Source organism: Lethenteron reissneri, chromosome 26, assembly GCF_015708825.2.
Source record: "Lethenteron reissneri isolate LAM-NWPU_2019-01 chromosome 26, ASM1570882v1, whole genome shotgun sequence".
Classification (NCBI taxonomy): domain Eukaryota; kingdom Metazoa; phylum Chordata; class Hyperoartia; order Petromyzontiformes; family Petromyzontidae; genus Lethenteron; species Lethenteron reissneri.
The window spans coordinates 5,658,029-5,679,510 of NC_083804.1; the positions used below are offsets into that span (position 1 = coordinate 5,658,029).

Below are 21,482 nucleotides of genomic sequence, written 5' to 3' on the forward strand. Positions count from 1 at the left end.
TGGGAGGAGGAGGGGGGTGGTCTTAAAGCGAAAAGCAACGTGGAACTGAAATCTCGGGAGCACAGCACAGAAGGAGATGGAATGTAGAGTCGCAGCGTCAAGGCAGGAATATCGGAGGCAGAGAGATGAGAAGCCGTTGCACGGTCGGGTTGTGGCGAGGTTTAGAGGGTTCCGCCGATCGTAATCTACGGGCTGCGAGTTCAAATCCCGATCGTGGGGTGGGGTGGGGCGGGCGGGCGGGAGGGGGGTCACAATACGATTTGAATTCTCAGAGCATCGAAACGTGGCCGTATCGTGAGAATCTGTCCAGAACTACGTCGCGCGTGTTTGTTTTACACGGCCAGGGCCAGAGGAAAAAGTACGCTCGACGTAGGTACAGGAGCGGCGGAGTCGACAGCGCGGATGGCAATCGAACGCAAACCACTGCAGTCGATTAACGACAGTACTCCCGGCATGCTGCGGTTCTGACTTACATACCCGTGGGCTTATTTTGGGTCTGTTCACTGTGTCAGGTCCGTGATGTGCAAGCACGAATAAACTCACCCACGTTCTGCATTACCACTTGAGAAAGTGGACAAACGTTGTTCTAAGGATCAACCGGTTCTTGTCATGGGAATGTGGAGTTTGCACTCCTGGCTCAAGGCTGTTGACAGAGACTAGCGAGACCAGACACTCATTTGAGACTCGCTGCACGAACGCCACGCGTGTTATACAAATAGGACTTACGGTATGAATGTTAGTAGTGAGGAAGTTTGATTCGCACAATGAAGGCGAAATGTTCGGCGGATCGTAAAGTGAACCAGTTGCGCCGAAAACACAGGGGAAGTTCGGAGCCAAATAGAATCAGAACATGAAAGAAATGCGTAACGGAATTGTGGCTTCATAATATAGAGGAGCGATTCTTTTATAGCAAAATCCCCAGTGGAATAAAGGGGAGAAAATATAAAGAGAGCAACGCATCTTATTTCACATCTCCCACAAATCTCGATATCACGAAGCCACCGGAGCTATGCACTTTCAAAATCTAGATTGAAAACTCACTTTCTTCAAAACTGCTTTTTATGTTTAGTTTGTTCCCCCCCCCCTGCCCCCCCACAACGGTTGGCGACGTATGGTGCGAAAGAAGTTCAACGTACGACACATATGTACAATCTCAACACACTTATTGAATCTTTGAACACTCTCCCCCCCCCCCCCCCCCCAGATTTACTCCTTCCAACACAGCTGGTGTGACTTGCATGCAGGCATTCAGCAGTGTGCAACTGAATGCCGTCGATATCTCACACCTCTCCGTCACGTGCAGGGCACCGCACGGCCTTTGATGTAACGCCACGGGGGGGGGCAGGGGGGGGAAAGAAACAAGCTCGGTGGGTTCATATCGGGAGTACGCGGGGGCCACCTTGGCCGCGGGAAGCCAGAAGGCTGAAATGGGAAGTCGACATTTCTTTGGATACAGAGAAAAAAAAATTAAAGATCCGAAATACGGAGCTGGAATGTGCGGCCAGCATCGTGGTTTTTGGAGAGAAAGAGAGAGGGAGAAAAAAAACCAGAATAGAATTGGAAGCAGAAATGTTGAGATAGCACACAAAGAACAAAGGAACATCAAGGGGAACAGATAGACAGCTTGAGACATTTACAATAACTCACAAGATCAGCCTACCCGGCTCACGTAGCTCAAAGCCCAAGTGATTTCCGGCTCGATTGCGCACTGAGGTGGTGTCCATCTGCTGCTGACAGCCCTGAGCCAGAGGTAACAGTTCCACATTCCTATGGCGGGAGCAAAACCCTTGTAAACTAATCAGGAATAAATACCCCATGGGAAGAATTTACAGTGCTTTGTCAATCCACTGCTGGATGAAGGCCTCCCCATTGCGAGTCGATCGTAAGAGGGGTTTTTTTGGCCGTAATTCCTCGCACTGTTTGGGGCGATTTAGCGAAGGGCCAACAGTTGCAGGATGAGTTCATATAACACTACGCCACTATGTTAGCCACGATGTTAGCAGTAGCCAGGAATCAAATCAGTTGGCCGGGTACATAGCATGATGCAATGGCCACTGCACCCCACCCCCCGACTCCCCCGTCATTTGAATAAATAAACAACACAACTGTATAATTAGAAACAAAAAAATGAATAAAGAACTCGACAGGCAGGCAAGCAATAAACACTGCGCAGGGAAGAATGTGGACCCAGAACGTGAAGCTGGAACCACACTCACCCCCTGACACTTGCTCGGTGCATTGTGGGGGACAGGTCACTCACACGCCCAGTCAGCTCAGGGAGCTCGTAATGACCGTGCCACGAGAGTGCCCCCCAGCATGACGGCGATGGGCGGCTTGTGACATTAGCCACTTTGCTTGTTATCAAGAAAGGTCCCGAAGTGTTTGATGTTCTAAGCCTGACCGCCAATTCTCTCTATTTACACCTCACCCACCCCCGATTTACCTTCCCAGTAAGATGATGGACACACCTCTCTGTATCTTATTCTCTCCAAAATCTATCAGCATGTCTCTCCATATAACCACCTCTCTCCATAGATCCCTGTCCACCTTTTCTCCTCTTTTTTCCGCCCTCTCTAAAATGATTTTCTCCGCTCTCCCATAGCCCTCCCCCGCACCCCCCCACCCCGATCCCATTCCCTTTGTGCCTTGTTGTATCTTGCACCACTGTGCTGTCCTTGAATAATAATAATAATAGACGTTTTAACTTGTAACACGCTGCACGGTATTCGCTCGCTCTGGTGGCGAGAGAGAGAACGGCCGTGTGCTCGGTGGCAGATGACGGGGAGCTCTGCATGCTGATATGAGCTACCCGTCGGAGGCCGTTGGACTGCGAGAAGGGCTGCGTGCAGAACGAGAGAGAGCGAAAGAGAGAGCGAGAGAGTGAGCGAGAGAGTGACCGAGAGAGTGAGCGAGAGAGAGAGCGAGAGAGTGAGCGAGAGAGTGAGCGAGAGAGTGAGCGAGAGAGTGAGCAAGCGAGTGAGCGAGAGGTGGGGGTTTACATAAAGCAAAGTTAAAAAAAAAAATTACGAAATGATGAATGAAGCAAAGTGCCGACTACACCGAGCATCTTCTTGTTTCCACTGATCGTAAAAAAAAAGAGTACGGCTGAGAGGAGCGAGGAGGAACCCACAGACGAGTGGGAAGGCAGAAGCGGCAGCAGCAGCAGCAGCAGCAGCCACACCGCAGGGACCGACATCAACATTTGCACGAGAACTCCCAAGCTGACCTCCACCACCCCCCCCCCCCGAAAACGGTGAAGCGCACCCGGCACCCGGCACCCGGCACCCGGCACGACCCACGTCGGATCTGGCCACAGCCTCCGCGAGTGGGAAAACCGAACAGGAACATCTGAGTTCTCAACACACCGCCGGGTACGCCATGAAGCAATGCCAACTTCACAAATTGAAACTCGAGACAGCAGCTCTAGCAGCGGCGGCGGCGGCGGAGGAGGAAATGTATTCGGCCTCGCCTGAAGCTGTTATTTGCATGGCTTCAATCGTGGATAAGTTGTTATTCTTCTAAGCTGTGTGCAAGACGACAATGAAAAGCACTCATTGTTTTTTTGTAATGTGTTTTTCGTAACATACACAACCGCAATGTGTTTTTCGTAATGCTTCAGGTTTGCTCCCTCCGCTCTGCGGTTGTTATCTCCGCAGTTGGCGAGGTGAACTTTCCTGCCATTGTGTCTTGAGACGCGAGAGGTGACGGCAGGGGCCATCGATATTGGGATGAATGGAGCAAGAGGAAACGAAGGCTCAAAATCACAGCCAGACGCACGGATAAACAAGGAAATACGCCGACAGAACCCAACAGACGGACGGAATGACCAGATACGTACATACACATGCATACACAACAGACAATAGTTGAGTAACGAATGATTGATTAATCAATCGATGCTAACGCTCACGAGGCATGCAACGAGTCTTGAGTCTGACAATCAACTATTTATTGTTGCGTGCAAATGGAACATCATCTGTTCCTTTGGGCGAAAGCCGGAGTGCCCGGACGAAAGCTACGCGTGTCATGCGCGGGGGAAGGGGGGGGGAAACGCTAAATCTGCGAACATAGTCACACACAAACACACACAGAGGAGACCAGCATGCAGCTGGTGATAAACTAAAAAACTTTTTAAAGTAACTTTTTCAGTTCAGAAGTGACCTGGCCACATACGACAGCTCAAAAAAGTGGCTTATCGTCACGTGGAAATTCATAGCAGCCCAATACTCTAAACGCACATTTACAAATGTGGAAGGGAAAAAAACGGAGGAATAAAGAGAGAAAGACACCACAAACTCCAAATATGCAGCAGGGTATCGGTACGCGATTGGGATCGAACCCACAACCTCCCGCATACCAGGCGAGGCAGTTAACATCTCACCACCGTGGCGCCCCCCGCCCCCGCCCCACGGCTCCCTCCGGAGCGACTCACCGTGTGCGTTCCTCCCGCAGATCAGATGCTCGTACGGCTGGAGGAGTCCGTAGAGCTCCGGGTCGTTTCCCACAGCTGCGTCCAGCGCCTCGGGGCATAGCGGCCTACCACGGCGACGCCGGTGGGCCGATCCTCCAGACCCAGATCCCCCTCCTCCTCCTCCTCCTCCACGGTGGTAGCTGTGGTTGTAGCGGCGGTGGTGATGGTGGGCGGGCAGCTGAAATGGTTTGCGCCGACGAACAAAACAAAACCTTGAACGATCATCGCCATCGTCATCGTCGTCGCGAGAATCATTCGACGGTAATCGCGGGGTGGGGTTGTGGGGGGGGGGGGTTTAACACGGCGGGGACGTTTTAGAGTAAGTCCTCCGTGTACGTGTAAAGCCCTTCGTCAATCCACTGCTGGATGAGGGCTTCCCCACACTTTGTGTAGAATGAATAACAGACTGGGGGAACGCTAGGTGCCATCGTGCCTTATCGTGTTTATATAATACCGTACTAGGAACAATGACAATAACAGTAATAATGAAAACGTGTACACGCACAGCCCTGTAACCCTTTGCTGGATGAGGGCCTCTGTGCTATGTCAGTCATATGTGGGGGGGGGGGGGGGGGGGGGTTATGACCATAGTTCACCATGCTGGTTCAAGCAGGGAGCATAGTTTCGCATAGAAGTACAGTACAACAATGGATGTTTTTTCACTGCTCTCTCCAGCGCACAACAAAAGCCCCGCAGCAGCCTATAACACCTGTTATGCATGGCAGTTGCCCTTCCAAGGACAGGTCAGGCTAATCCAGGCTGAGCCCTGCTTAGCTTCCGGGGCGTTACGATATCGGCCACATTCGAGGGAATTTTCTCAAAGGATGACGTCGACAGCTGACGAAATGCGTACAGCGCCGCTGTGAAAGATATTCTTACATTTGCCGGTGATAACAGAGCAAAAGGCGCGAGCAGAAGGTCAAATAAGTTAAACGTTTTCCCTCTGCACATCGCCCAGATGCACCGCACGGACGCGAGCCAATCCCAAGAAAGGAAGCACAGGGTGTGCGAATTCCGCTGGTGAGCAAACGATGCCAAGGTGAAGACCCACACCCATGAGCGAGGATGATCTAATCTGAGACCTATCCGTGTGGCACACAGACACCCAAAAAAAACAAAGATTCCCCCCATATAGCCTGAACAGACTGTTTGGGCAAGTGCTGTTAGCGAGCACCTATGAAGGCCGGCACGGCAGCTGAGGGGGTGGGTGGCCAGCAACCACGCCCGGCTGCCTTTGTCTCCTGAGTAGCAATATTTGTATACTGCACCAGGTACTCATTTGAGGCCAAGTCGACCTGGGGGAGGCCCAGGACCTTGTTCAGATAATCGTCACTTGTGTGGGCTGTGAGCGGCAAGGTATCGTGGTTCGTTTGCGGCGAGCACTTTGCGTGCAACGAGTGCATTCGTTCGGCAACCGGAAGCCAACGCAGCTCGAGCCAATCACGTCGCAGCGACGACGGGGGAACTCATCGACACGTACCTCCTCTTTCTTCTCGTGCACCCCGTCCTGGCCCACAGCCGTCTCCACCGCCGCCGCCTCCTCGTCGTCGTCATCGTCCCCGACGGCGCAAGCGGCCAGCGCCCGCACCGCCACCTCGTCCACCAGGGCCTCGACGCAGGCGGCGAGCGCGATGGCCGCGTGCTCGTGCACGCGCGCCGCCACGCGCGCCTCCGCCATCCAGCGGTGGAGCCGCCCCACGGGCAGCGAGAGGCCGCAGCGCTCCGCCTTGCCGCGCCAGCCGCGCTCGCCGCCGCTCAGGCCGTAGAGCGAGAGGGCGCGGGCCGCCCCGGCCAGGCACGCGTCGGCCAGCGAGCGGGACAGCACGACGCGCGCCGCGCTCTCCACCTCGTGCCGCGTGCACCTGCGGGAAGGAAGGAGGTCAACATGGGGGTTTAATGGGTTCGTGTTCGTGGCGGGTTTTTTTTTATGGGGGGGGGGGGGGGGAGAGATTTGAATTGAAATTTTTTTTGACCAAAACCGTAACGGTTTCGTCAAAATTGCGAAAAGGGCGGGCGAATCGTTTACACGCACGTATTGGACGGGCAAAGACAAATGTCCCCCGTATAGCCTACACCAGATTATTTGTGCAAGTGCTGTTAGCGAACACCTGCGTATGTAGAACTTCTTTCGCACCTATGCGTAGCCAACCGTGCTAATCCTTTTCATAGGCCGTACCAGCCTATGAAGTGCTGGCACGGCACACGGAGGGGTGGGTGGCCAGCACCACACCAGGCACTCATTCATGGCTGGGTCGACCTAAGGGACGTCCAGGACCGGTTCAGATCATCGACGCCTATGTTGGTCGCGAGCTGGAATCGCACTCGGGTATTCCAGGTTTGTGGCACAGTGCGCTAACCACTACGCAACGGCTCCCCACAGGCATGCACACAGACAGACTGATACCGAGGCACGCAGACACAGATATGTCAGGCTGACAACACGCATGCGAACTGACAGGAAGACATGAATACAAATACAAACCGTGAGTAAGCGAGAGCAATGGTAATGTGGTAATGTGACACACACTCCCCATGCCTCCAGCTCAACGCACCTCAACGACAATAACATTATCCGTTGCAAACAGTGTCATTATAACAACTTGATGAAAGGCAAAACAGCATGTCAACAACTTTTGCACTATTTACACATTATACATCGACGCACAACGGGCGACCTAAGCGATGCAAATAAAACCAATATGCGGGCAAAAGCACCCGAAGGCGCTCACCTGGCATAGACGAGGCTGAGCCTCTGGGCCTCGCGAGCCAGCCGCACCAGCGCCACGCCGGCCATCGACGACAGGTGGGCCACCACGTCCTGCGGAACCCGCCCGGCCGCCACGGCCTCGCGGGCCCTGCCCTGGGCCAGCGTCACCGCGAGGTCGCGCACGTTCCACGGGGCATCCTCCTCCTCCAAGCCGGGCAGGCGAGTCCAGTTCCCCGCGGGGCCCGCCGCGCCTTCGCCCTCCTCGGCGAGCGCCGTGTTCACCGTGTCGCAGCTGCCGTGGCCGCTGCGCGACCCGGCCGAGCCGTCTCCTCCTCCTCCTCCTCCCACGCCCCTGACGACACCCGGGCCGTCGCCGCCAGCGCCGCCGCCACCGCCGCCGCCGTCGCCGCCACTTATTCCTACGCCACCGCCACGGGCGACACCGCCACCACCACCCCCGCCGCCGATTTTCCCGGCGCTACCGCCGGTGCCGCCGCCGCCGTTCCCGGGGCTGCCGGCGCCGGCGCCGCGGGCCGTGTGGGTAAGCGAGCCGCGCTGCAGCGAGGAGAAGCTAAGGGATCTGCACGAGCCGCCCGTGCCACCGTAGCCCGAGTCCAGAGTGAGGTCCTCGAGGGTGCGCACCGGAGGAGTGGGGCAGTCCAAACCGGCCATCCCAAACGGCGCCCCAGCGCGGCGGAACTCCAGCGCGCCGCGATGCCGAGCGACGGGGTCCCGGCGACCTCCTCCCCTGCCGCTTAGGCCCTTCGTGAGCGGCGCGAGGAAGCAAGCGTGACCCTCCCCCCCGGACGTTCCGTTTAAATCCGCACGCTCTTAACGGCTCTGGTCGTAAGACGTCCCAGCGCGCCTCTGTTGGCCCTGCATGTAATCCTGCAATTGACACACGAGTGCGCACGCACGTCCACACGCACACACGTTCCGAACTTGTTTAGTGTGACCGAACATCGGGTGTGGGGTTGGGTGGGATTGAAGTTTGTAAATCCGGCGCTGTTGCGTGTCTATGTTTTATTTTATTTCCAACCACGGACGTTGTAAATTGACGCGGGCTACGCGACTTTGCTTTCATCCAGTTGAGATGGCGCATTGAGAGGTGTCTCTTTTGCACGGATCCCGTGATAACAGTTTTACCATCAGAATCGGAATCTTTATTTAGACTGGAAGGAATCCGACGAGCCTTGAAGCTCTTTTTCACAGGTGTCCACGAGACGAGGTGCCCGTTGGGACATCGCGCAGGCTAGTGCAACCCTTCACGTTAGAGAGCGGGGAGATTACACGCTTGTCAGTTTCGCACGTTTTTGCACGTTGTTTGAAAGTTATGAGTTGGTACGGCAGAAAATAATTGTCTACAGCGAAGTTGGCATTTTTTCTGGGGGGGGGGGGGGGGGGGGGGAGAAAACCACGCGATAACGTGAAAATATAGTCCGCCAAATTTAGTAACCATTCAACTACGCCAAGCTCACAGAACATACGAAGGACGTGAAAATGTACCCGTGAAATTATACCGCGAACATATAACGTGAAAATATAGCCCGCCAAAGTTCGCAACCGTTCAACTACGCCAAGTTCACAGAACATACGTAGGACAGTCTTCTTCTTCCACGCATTCGTCGCACTCATGCGGGGTCCAATATACTAAAGGGTAGGATATCGTACTAATCGCATCTTCATCATATCGCCCCGTGCACACACATATACAGCCCAAACATACATCCCCGTAATATGTGCACAAACATAAACATACAAGCTTACACGTAGAGGCATACACGTCCCGCTAAACTCGAGACATCACACACTTTCAAATATACACACTGCTCTGATACCATCAAACAATTTGCAATACTATACAGCAGAGTACATATTCGCAAAAGAGACAGATTCACCGTTTATACCGTAACTGTTCAAACACACCTGCATGCCATGATGTACACGCCAAATTCTAAACCACCAACATGAACGTTAAACACACAACTCTAGACTCCCTCCACACACTAAACACTCCACTCTATATAATGAACCTTTTAAACACACACACACAACACCCCCACCCACCTTTGTACACCCACACAGCTCTGCATACACACATGCACACACCAAAGACAGAGACACCCCGTATAGCCTCAACAGACTTTTGGGGCAAGTGTTGTTGGCGAGCACCTATGAAGGCCGGCACGGCACACGAAGGGGGTGGGTGGGTGGCCAGCACCACGCCCGGCCGTGAACGGGAATCGAACCGGGGGGGGGGGGAGCCAGGTTCGTAGCACAGCGCGCTAACCGCTGCACCTCCACTCCCCCCCCCCCAATTGCACCCTAAACAAACACACACACAGGCGCACACACACGCACACATTTATATCCACACACACACGCGCGCGTGCCTCCTGTCAATATCGGTTCTTCACCGTGGCCTGCAAATTAGCTCAAAGCCGTACAGCGACTGTAATGCGAACCACGTTTGTGTTTGTTGGGAGGGAGGAGGGAGAGGCAGAGAGAGAGAGAGAACGCACGGGCGATCTAAAAACCCAGAGCTGCGTTCGGTCATTGCGTAACACGATTTGCGTGCGTGCCGAGTCGGTCGTGGTGGCACGGGGAGGGGGGGGGGTTCTCGAAATTGATTACAGAAGAAAAAGCAGCCCTTCAAGGGAAGCGCGTTACTTTCTGGGATTTAAAAAAAAACCTTGCGTGACGCTGGGGTGTGATCGGAAGAGACCCAGGTGCCATGGGTTAAGTGACCTGAGATGACTTGGCAGATGCCGTCAACTGTGCTTCCCCCACCGTGCCAACTATCTGCGTTTTAGCCGCAGGGCGCTCCGCACGTTGTTGTGAGCGTCCGCTCATTTGCCCTCCGTTGTTGCTTGGAGGGCGGCCGCCTCCCAACTGCAAAGCAGCCCCCAGTCCTCGTGCTCGCCGTCCAACATCCCCAACTAACACCCCCAGCCCTACTCATCACCTAAGTCAATTTCCCCAGAAGTCCCCCCCCCCTTCTCTCTCTCTCCCCCCACCCTCTCCTCGAACCTCAAATCCACGCCCTCTCTACTCAACATCTTTGACTCACTCTGGCTCCAGAATATATTTTTAAGTTGCTTTGCCTCTTCAAAATAACTCCCAAGAACGTCTGGCCAATGTGGAAGCAGCGAGCCAAATACAGTACCCTGAGCTTCCTCGAGTCGAAGGCAAGCGATCACGAATACTAACGACAGCTTCTACGGCGCTGTAAAACATGGTAAGCAGTTACACTTGCAGGGCTGCACCTTTATCTTTCTCAGTGTCGTGATTGTCATCTGTCCCGAGTCACCTGTGTAATTCGTCTGTGTTTGTATACCTGGCATTCCAGTCCAGTATCACTTTGAATTTCCTTCTCGTGCTGTTATTCCTCTGACTGTGCCATTGTGTTCTTTATCTCGTGTTTGCTGTACCTCTCAAACTACCCTCCTCCTGTCTGTGTTTAATCTCTCACGAGCCCGCAGTCATCTGGCCTCCAAACGTTTATCTAACTGTAAACTTTAACTGGGAGAGTAAAATAACAAACTCAGGAACACTAGATGCCATCCTCCCCGACCACTTTATATAATAATAGTGACGCTAATAATAGTGGTTGTAATAACAACAATAATGTTCACATACAGCCCTTTGTTAACCCACTGCTGAATGAGGGCCTCGCCACGCCGTACTAGTTGTGGGTGTTATGTGACCATACTTCACTATTCTGGTCAGCGCCCGAGTGGTGGGGGCGGAGGGAGCATGAATGCACCTTATTAGAGCCTCAATGTAGCCGCCAAAGCATTACAGTCATGATTTCTTACACGTCACTTAGACTAACAGACAGGACCCTGAGTCTGGACACAAGATATTGTCGTACCATAAACCAGAGCCATCTCACAATTGACTAGTCCGCTATGTTTGGTCAATAAATCAGCTCATAATTCCAGCTGTGTCAGATGACAAGAGCAACGGTAGACCCTGGCGAGACCAGACAGCATGCGCACACAACTCAGACTTAACAAACCTCTCAACACACACACACAGGAGAGGCTTTGTTCCCAGCAGGACAAAACATAAACACACGGTTATCTCATCCACTTTCTTCTAAGAGATGTTATCGAGCAAGAGGGGAGGCCTCCTGGCCGGTGGGGTCATGGGGACTATCCCACCCCACACACACACACAAGACGTACACGCTACGACACGGATGGGGTATTTGTTTTTGGTGTTTTTAACCAACTGTGGGCTAAATTCGGGGGTTTACACAAATAGCTCAGTGGACCACACGTTACCTTCCCGTCACTTCTGTCACTCCGCGAACCCTTTCCCACTAAAATCAGAAACACATTGTCGTTGCCAGGTCAAAAAATAAATAAAGATTCTCCCTTCTAAACCCCGATTAGTTCGGCTGAAGGGGGTAAATATTGTTTGCAGGCCATCTCGCCGCCGTACGAAAATTTAACCGAGGACCTTTGGTCCCCCACACCAGGGTAATGCACTGAACACAAACACAAAACAGAGAAACAAAAATCCACCATGTAGAATGTTGGGGCAAGTGCTCCGAGCACTTTATAAGACCACGCATGGGATGAGGGGTGGGGGGGTGTTGTCAGCGGCCATGCCTGGCCACCTTTGTCTTTATATCTACAAGATGCACCAGGTGATCATTTGAGGTTGAGACGACCTAGGGGAGGCCCAGAAACAGTTCTGATATCACTCGCCACAAGTACTAGCCATGGCCAGGAGTCGAATTCAGGTTTACGGGTTTGTAGCGCGGTACAATAACAATCGAGCAGCTCTTCTTAATTGATGTATACATCAAATACTGGATACATAAACAATAATACACTGTACGTGAAAGTATACACCTCCTCAAATAACCTTTGCTGGTAACATTAAACCAGTAGTGGAAAACATTACCATGGCAGGCATCAATCTTTTCATTAAAAAAACATCTATTTGACTTTTTTCTCACCCCTGTAAGGTAACAAATTAGAGTTGACCCCCATGAGGAATTTGAACTTAAGACTTTATGACGGCTGGTAGACAATTGCTGTAACAACGGCTCCACCCAGCCAGACATGCATTCTCAATGATACACTCAATATCACACACACGCACACGTACAGCGGCGGATGATGCAAGAAAGCGCACGATGTATGGAATGCAAAAAGAACACATACACGCCCCAGTGCACACTCACTGACCACAAAAACACTGATACACTCTCCTGTGAGTGTCTGGTGCTAATGCTCGGATTATGTAGGCGTTGGATGTAATTAATGGGGATGACGAAAGGATTTAAAATTCGGGATTAGGATAATTACGATCATTCACGTTCAGTAAATGGTGAACCGTAAATGATATTACGGCGAATGACAGGATTAGTAAAAAAAAGTGTAATTTTGTGTTTAGGGAATGGGCTAACGTTGGTGTTTGGGATTAATTTAGCTTTAGAAAATAGTTTTACGGACAAGCTGGGGTAACCGTCAAGCACGTTGTGTGGGCCCACGTGTGGCCACGTGGGACCGCCGGATTCGTAATTTGGGGCCCACTGGCGGGAGTTGGGAGGGTACTGTTGACGGGGGGTTTGTGTTTGTTTGCAAGACCGTTGCATATTAGTCAATAGCCGTTCAGCATGAGGATATATTATATTTCTAATGAGCCACACATGTAACGATTAGAACAATGGACTTGCAATCCAAAGGGCACCAGGTTCGATCTCTCGGCACGGCAGTTGAAACTATGAGCAAGTTTCCTAAATCTGCCCCCCCCCCCCCCCGCTTCAGTCCGTCCAGCAGTACAAATGAGTATGTCGCAGATAGCCAATCGGCAGGTCACGTGCGGTAGAGGAAAGTGTGAGTAACCCCTGCACCTTCAAAGTTGTCTGGCCGGCATGAACAAGTTAGGCCAGATACTACAGTAATTTTGCTGTGGCGGTTCCACCTGAAGACGGAGGCTTGTGTTGCTTCCAAAACGTCGTGATTTAATTTAGTTGTTTTCATTTTTATTATTTTTTACCTACGTGACTTTACCGAAAAAACCAAAGAGTATGGGCCAAATACCCTCTGCAGGGGCCCTCTAGAGCTCCCTCTAGTGGAGGCCCTTCCACCAGCATGGCGAGATGTCAACTCCGTCATCTGGTTTACAGGAGGTCATGGGTTCGATCTCGACCCTGCCGCCTGTTTATTTTTGGAGTTTGCATGTTCTCCCTGTGCTTGTGTGCATTTTTCTCAGGGTCCTTCGTTTTTTTTAGATTATTTTGGCTGCTATAAATTTCCACGCGATAAGCCAATTGGACTGTAATTTGTGGCCAGGTCGCTTCTGAAAACGAGGTATTTCGCTCAGTGGGCCTTACCTGGTAAAATATAAAAGAGTTGCATTTTAGCTGAGCTTTGGAAATTTTCAGAGGGCACGGGTCAACTCTGTGTCTTGTAGCCCCCAGGATAGCGTTTCTAGAATGTTACTTTGAGAGCTATTGCGCCACTCCTAATTTGCTCGGACTGTAATTAAGCATTCCTGGATGAGGTGTAGTTCCTGTATTGGGGTTAAACTGAACGCATATTCTGAATTCAGTCAAATAAAAAAAAAAACTTTTTTGAGTGTATTATGTTTTTTCAGAGGAGGGGAAGGCAGTGCAGTGGTTATCCAACTGCACTACAAATAATTATCCTAAAGTTCGATTCCCGGCCATGGCTAACCATGAGTGGTGAGTGAAATATATGATACCGGGGCTGGTTCCCACTCTTTACCAACCCACGCTGAGCAGCATGGTGAACTCTGGCCAAATAACCATCATGACTGACGCGGCGTTGGTGAAGTCATTCACGCAGCAGTGGCTTGACAAACGGCTGTGAGTTACGATGACGAGGTAACGTATTATGTTGGTGACTGTGTTCGTAAATGGACCAGTGCAGGTTGCGTCACACGACAAAAAAAATCCCAATCTCATCAATCAGAGTTATTACACACACACACAGGATACACAAATGCCATTACATAAAGAGGAAGTTAAACAGTGAGTGCGTTTTTTTTTTGCGTGTGGTCATGAATTCCCGGCTGTTGTCATAAAATATCAACTGAACCTGATAGGAGTGGATGAGACAGAGTCAGAAATGGAGATATGGGGAAAACAAATGACTTGAGGTGGAGGCGTGCTTATTTGCAGCGAGATGAAGACACCGGGAGGTGGACGTGAGCTTTGGGGTCCACATGTTGTCTTGAGGAGTTGAGAGATAGGGAGATATTTCCTTGAGAGAAATGCACGGCGAATCCCTCGGGCTCCAGCGCACACGTACACAAAGGGATTATATTTTTGAAGAAGGAATCGCGATGCGAGTGAGAGAAGACATTGGTATGTGCTTGTAAAAAAAATACATGATATATACAAGTAATATTTTGAGAGAAACTGTGAAACTGGCAGAAAAAAAAAGAAAAAATGCTTTTGCAGAGAGATCGGATGACTGAAAGAATTCCCTTAGAGGGACAGGAATATGCAAAACTGATCATCAGAGATGATCAGCCAATGATTGACACATGCAAATAATGGGTTGAAAGATGCAAGGAGATAACAGAATTCCGTAAGAGAAGCGGAGCTAAACACAAGTCGAATACCTCGAGGAACACAGACACGTCAACACAGTAGTACGCCAGGAGACGGCCACAGGGAGAAAGACAGCGCAGGCTTTCACAGGTGTGCTGCAAAGCTCTCGGATGTCTTTTCGGGTCGTAACGCGAATCGTTTGGCACGAAGACCGACATTTCCCTCTCAGCACGTGCAGAGAAACATCTGACATTATGCCAAACAACACCGGGTAATACTCGAAAACACACATCAGAGGGAATTTATTGCCAAAAAAAGACAATATCTTGATGGAATGGCAAATGATCGAGACAGATAACTGATGTGCAATTTACATATTGCTTTAGTGAGAAAAGGGTGTCTTGAGGATTTGGAATGAACGGCAAAAGAATGTTTATAGAAACGGAATAACTTTTTTTTAAAAGCCAATTGTTGTAAGGAACAGACCAACATCCAGGCACGACGTGTTAACCTATACAACGCAAGGCATACTCTGCAGTCTGCACTGTAAACGTGTGCGTATAGAATCCTTCGGCTGACAAGAATTCCAGAGAAGCGTTTGGCAGCCTGCAGCTCGCGAGACACAGACGCGTTTCACCCTCATGAAGGCTCATCAGCAGACCCACAGCTCCAGCTGCCCTCCAATGGGGGAAGAGCTGCCTGTGGGTTGGCCATCGCGAGAGCGATTCACCGCTAAGGAGAGCGCACTTGGGTGGTGCCAAAGGGACATTTGGTGGTACAGGGCCCACCCCGGCATCCTCATAGGGCCAGCCCTGCTCACCGGTGACGTCACCGGCCTCCACTGAGCCACAATGACCACAACGTTTAATAATAAAATGGTCAATACACTTTTTCTGGCATAAGGTATTCCAACGGTTCTAATGTAATTTTGGGGTGCTGATTCCAAATCTGGCATCAGTTTTTGTCTAACACGTCAGGTTCTTGAGATATCAAATATTGAATTTTCAATAAAAACTGCGGAAGAAAAATATTAAATAAATGTGGATATCTACATAAAATGATATTATAAACACACTATCCTAAAAATACAGCACCATATTTTAACACTAAAGCAGTCACTGACTCGCAACAACTTGCAATCATAAGTGACAGAGTTAATTTCGGGTAAAATCAATGAAAACGGGTATGCCGATAGCATAAAAATGAGATGTGATAGAGCAAATCTGAGATCAGATTTGGAATCAGCACCCTGAAATTAGTCTAAAACAGCTGCAAAAGTCCAGGCCAGAAAAAAAATGTTTTTTTGTTGACCAGTTAAATATAATGGTGCTGTCCACATACATGCACGGCCCATTGTCATTCTACTACTGGATGAAGGCTTCCCCGTGCCATGCAATGCGGGTTGTCGAGGTTATGCCGACTCCACTTTTGGCATGCTGATCATTAGGGGTTGGTGAAGGTGGGGAGCATATAAGTACAGGACAACAATGGATTTTTAATTCACTCCACTCAGCTGCTCACAATGTAGCCCCATCACTTGTAACACCTGTTATGCATAAGAGTCATCTTTCCCCAAACACTATCCAGGTTCAAACATGCTGATCTTCTGACACCTGCTGAGATCAGGCGCTTTCTGGGTGAGTTTGGCCATGGGCTTAATCGTATGAGAGTACTTTGTATCTTTTGTTTATAACCCGCTTAAGCAGCGTTATCAATCTCGCCGTTCTGTACGTGCTTGCAACTTTCAATGCCCCCCCCCCCCCCCCCCAACAGATGACTCGAGGTCTTTTGCCTTCTCGGAAAACCACACTCTGTGTTGCCTTGGAAGTGGCATGGCTGGGTGCGCTGATGAAGGTGAAACACATCCATGCCTCCAAAGTCGCTGATTATTACCTAAAGCCAATCTCACTAATTACCTTTTGTTCCCCTCTCCAATTAACAGCAGAGGCGCACTGGGGGTTAAATGCCATGCCAGCTGGACGCAGCTCAGGACGCAACAGATTGTTTTTTTTTTCCACTGCAGAACCTAAGTCATGCTGCTGATGTTACATGTGTAAAGAGATGTTCTGTCAAAAATAATTGGCTAAAGCGATGGGGCTCTAGGGGAAAAGTCTGCACCCACATACGTAATGGACAACATGTGTGTACAGGCATTTGATGAGTGGATTGGATAATTGGGAATTAATCGGAGGGTTGCGGAACTGGCTGGGACTATATAAGGACAGAGCAGGGGGCTGTCAGTGAGTCTTCTGATTCCGAGGCTGGAGTTGCTGTGGCTGCTTATTGTGGTGGTTGAAATAACGAATATAGTCTACAATCTCGACTTGGGGAAATCCTTTAAAGTGTAAAGAATTGTGTGACGTCAGCATCACGCATTCAAGTGTACTCGCCGATGCCAAGTGCAATGGAAATTATTAACCCAGTTTCCTGGCCTTTGGTTGGATTCAGATGTCTTTTGAGGCCAGAGTTTCACAGATTTAATGGGCAAATGCTATTGGCAAAACCACCTTTGAACCGCGAGGGTCCCATGCAGATTCAGCTTGGATGTACGAGTGGTAAAGGAGTTAAGACCGTCTCTGGGGACAATTCATGAACGGGGCGATTTCTGAATCGCCCCGGAATTCAAGCGTCAAAAAATATCTCTCCAGGATAATCATTCCACATTAATCGTGCAAAACTTGGTACCAAGGTTTGGTTACTATTTTTTTTTTTGGCTAGGAAAGGGTAGAGCATCATTCTTCACTGAACCTGACGGTTAAGAATCGGCGAGGGGGAGGAGAAGGGAATTCTATCATGGGCATCATGATACCATAAAACGAGCACCGCCCACGGCTCGTGCTGGACATTTTTAGAAATTCTATGGCTCTGTCTCCAGCTCCACCCTAACCCACGCCCACCTTGATCCGTTCCACCATTGCAGGCTGCGCCACGGCAAAATGCGGTCCAGTGGAAACGGAATGAATGGCCGATTCCAAAAGTTGGCCGAGTTTCCACAAAAACAGCAGTTATTCCACCAAAACGGGGTGGAATAACAGTCTAAAGTGCTTCGTGAATCGAGCTCTTTGTCGGGCAAAAGATCAAGCTAGGTTCGTTAGTTACTGAATTTCAAATTCGACGCAGGAAAGACGTTACTTTTATGAATTGAAAATATGTATCCTTTTTTTTTTTCATCCATTCACTGCAGCTCCATGATACACGCCTCAAAGAGCGTGCGTGAGAATCAATATTTTTGGATTTGTATGCTTTACATGCCGGGCTACATAGAGGTTGAGCACAGGACGGTACAGCAAAATGAATTGTTGTGCTGTATTTCTATGCTCCCGCGTCTGTGGTCCCTGCGTTGACTGAGCAGAGCTGACCGGCGTGGTGGTGAAGAATATGGTCACGTAATCCTCCACGGTCTGCACGTCGTGAGGAAGCCCTCATCCAGCAGTGGACTAACAAATGTGTCACATGTGTGTAACTATATTGATGTAGAGACAATACACAGCCTGGTACAGTATGGCAAGCTAAGAATCCAAAGTTATTGGGTGGTGGTGGAAAACCCCAACACATCACATTGCAGAAGAAGAAAAAATGTAAAGCTAAGAATACAAAGTCTTTGGGTGCTGCTGGTGGTGGTGGAAAACCCAACACAACACATCACATTATAGAAAGTAAAAAAACACACGTGATCTGTCACTTGAGTCTCTCCTCTCCAGTAACAACAACAACAACAACGTATGTTGACGTGTTACAAAACCACGGCAGCCCGGCATCGCCATCATCAGCCGTGGTGTTAGCAGACGCGAATTTTGTAATAAACTTGCTAAGGAAGTTTTGCCCAGTTGTGCTCAGGATGAATAACGAGAAAAAACAAACGTCGCCAAAGTAAAGACGCCACACAAGTTCGCTGGAACAATTGGAGAGAGCGTTTGCAGGGGCACAATGGGAAATATCACGCCGAAATCATGTGCGTACTTGTCCCAACGCACGACGCGGTCTGAAGCCTCAACAGACTTTTGGGGGCGAGTGCTGTTAAGCGAGCGATCGCCTGTGTGGAAGGGGATGTTCGTTTTCGAGGCCGAGCCGACCCAGGGGAGGACCGGTTCAATTAATCGTAAATGGCGTTGTTGGAACCGTGAGCAGGAATCGAACTCGGGTTGTTCCACAGCACTTGTATCCATCTACATTTACAGAGGTGGGGAACGTTCGGCCGTATCAGGTCCGCGAAATCATTTGGTCTCTGGCCCTGGCCAAGGCAACCGCAGGCGGGACTCGAAATTCAATAATTCTAGGAGCAAACCTGGAAAAGCAGTTGCGAGTAGCAGCAACATCATCAATACCAGCTAACATCACACGCCTCACCAAAGAGAAGCAGTTCCAGCCATCACATTAGGGGCGAGTTAATTAAATGTTTGACCAAATATAACAGGTTCATTTTTAAGTTGATAATTTTGTATGGCCCTCGAATGAATGATGTTATAACTATCCAAATGGACTTGGCAGAAAAAAGGTTCTCCACCCCTGATCTACAAGAACTTCTCGACGAAGACGTCTCAAAGGTTGTTTTGGGGGGGGGGGGTTCGTTTGACCATCAAGTTGACAGCGACGGGCTTAGTCGTTGCGAGTTGATAAGAGGATGATGAGCCGCCGGTGGGATCTGGGGGACGGCAACACCTGCCTGCCCGCTCGGATGTAACTCGCCGCTGACGTGAGCCAGCCGTGGCCAGGAATCAAACCATCTCTCTCAACCCGTGATCTCTGAGGTCGATAAAACGGTTACTACTTTGTGAGAAGTCAATGGGAATGTCTCATTTCTGGCGCTCGCTCTGGCTATGTGCTTACACGCACGACAGTACACACACACACACACACGTGTACAACTAGGGAGAACAACCACAGCACACACACATACAGGACGTGTTACTGTGACAATTAAAGCTCAAACTCACACGTACGCACCCTCTGCCTGGAAAGCACACGTCGTAAGTACGAGCATTGAGCGGAGCACACATAGACTGACAATCAACACAAGTCTACAATTACTCACAACGCCACGTCTCTTTTATACACGATGCATATACACATGCAGCAAGCATGCTCTCTGTGGGCTGCAATACTCACACGTGTACGTGCTAAGGCACACACATACACAAGTTCACATACTCGTTCTCCCAAGACGTCTGGCCTGCGTGGAAGAGTAGGCTAAATACCGTCTAGAGAGGGGCTCACTCGCTCCCTCTGAAGCTCCATATAGTGGGAAGGCCCTTCCGCTGGCAGTAGCATGAACAAGAAATTGCAGGGCTGCGCCTTAACCTTACACATACATCTACAGCACTTGCATAGCGCACGCACACACGTGCATATATGTACATGTGTGTACACATAACGAGGCTTTGGTATCTACATACCATATGGAGAACACTCTATACTTCTCAGCAGTATGTATATATCACGCTTACATCACGAATTTCAACACACATAAAGCGAATGGAATACATGTAGTAAACACAGATCTTAACACAAGAGAGTATTTGTAGTACTACTAGTACTGTATACGACTATCCCAACACACACACAACCATTAGTACACATGGAAAGTATGTCCGATAAACGTACACGTGTTTTAAACACACACACACATACTGTGCTCGTGTACAAAAGTGACACTGTTACACGTACATCGCAACGCACACGCCGAATCATTGAGTCCTTTACGCGTGGGTGGAGGAGAACACACGAGCGAGACACACAGACAACCAGAGTACTCACCAAATACGAGTCCCTTTAAACAGCCTGTTGAACTCTTGAGTGAGTCCACTGGTGCTGATGTCTTCTCTTCTCTCTCTGTCTGTCTCTCTCTGTGCCTCTCTCGCTCTGCTTCGCTCGCTCTCTCTCGCTTCCTCCTCCTCCTCCCTGAGACTGCCAGGGCGCGTGCCGCAGGGATGATTGAAAGGGGTGGTGGGTGGTGGTGGGGAGGGGGGTCAGAGTTGTGGGGTAGGGGAGAGAGGAAGAGGGGAGGAGGTTCGTAAGAGAGGGGGAGGAGGGTTTGTTTGTTGGTGGGTGGGTGGGTGGAGGATGTCAGAGCAAGGGAAGAGAGAGAGAGGAGAGAAGGGAGGAGGAGGGGAGAGACGAAGAGGGTGTGGTTGGAGATGAGAGAAGGGAGAGGAGGAGGAGGAGTGCTGGGGGTATTTAAGGAGGGATGGGGAGTTTTTGGTGTATCTCTGAACTTTGTGCCTGTGTCATCACGCTCTTGTTGTGATGTATGTACGGACATTTTTATAAACTTTTTTAGAGCTTCTAGATTTGAAGCTTTCGTGACTGCAATGATTCATACTCTTAGGTTTTTCGGTAAAGTCACGTAGGTAAAAAATAAAATTAATAAAAGTAATAATAGAAATTAAAATTAATAAAAGTAATAATATTATTTTATTTTATTTCTATTATTACTTTATTTATTTTTTACCTACGTGACTTGTTTAGAGCTATATGTGCAGTACGTTGTGTAGAGGGGTGCAACAACATCAAGTAGTATTTTACTGGACCTGTCTGGTCCCACATCTTAGCTCACTTCACCAACCCGCACTCACCAGCGTAGTGAAGTATGGTCAAATAATCATCACGTCGAACCTGGACGCCGCGAAGAGGATGTCAGTGGATTGACAACATTGTACAATTAAGTACAAGTGAGCGGTGTCATGTCAAACATGCCAGTGCAGTTATTGCCATATTTATGTACGATACTCCCAACAGTGGGATTTCGGCGTTGGATTCTACAGCCA

At 50.0% G+C, this 21,482-nt stretch overlaps 1 protein-coding gene across 1 annotated transcript in view; it reads right to left on the minus strand.

Moving 5' to 3' along the window:
• The window catches only part of ABTB2 (ankyrin repeat and BTB domain containing 2), a 106,067-nt gene extending 85,418 nt beyond the window's left edge, over positions 1-20,649 (minus strand). The window contains exons 1-4 of the mRNA XM_061559888.1: positions 20,473-20,649; positions 7,201-8,066; positions 5,952-6,333; positions 4,433-4,649 (exon numbers count right to left, since the gene is read on the minus strand). Coding sequence (XP_061415872.1) covers positions 4,433-4,649; positions 5,952-6,333; positions 7,201-7,850 — 1,249 coding nt within the window. The 5' untranslated portion in view covers positions 7,851-8,066; positions 20,473-20,649. The remainder of the gene's footprint in view (positions 1-4,432; positions 4,650-5,951; positions 6,334-7,200; positions 8,067-20,472) is intronic.
• Between the last annotated feature and the right edge of the window lie 833 nt (positions 20,650-21,482).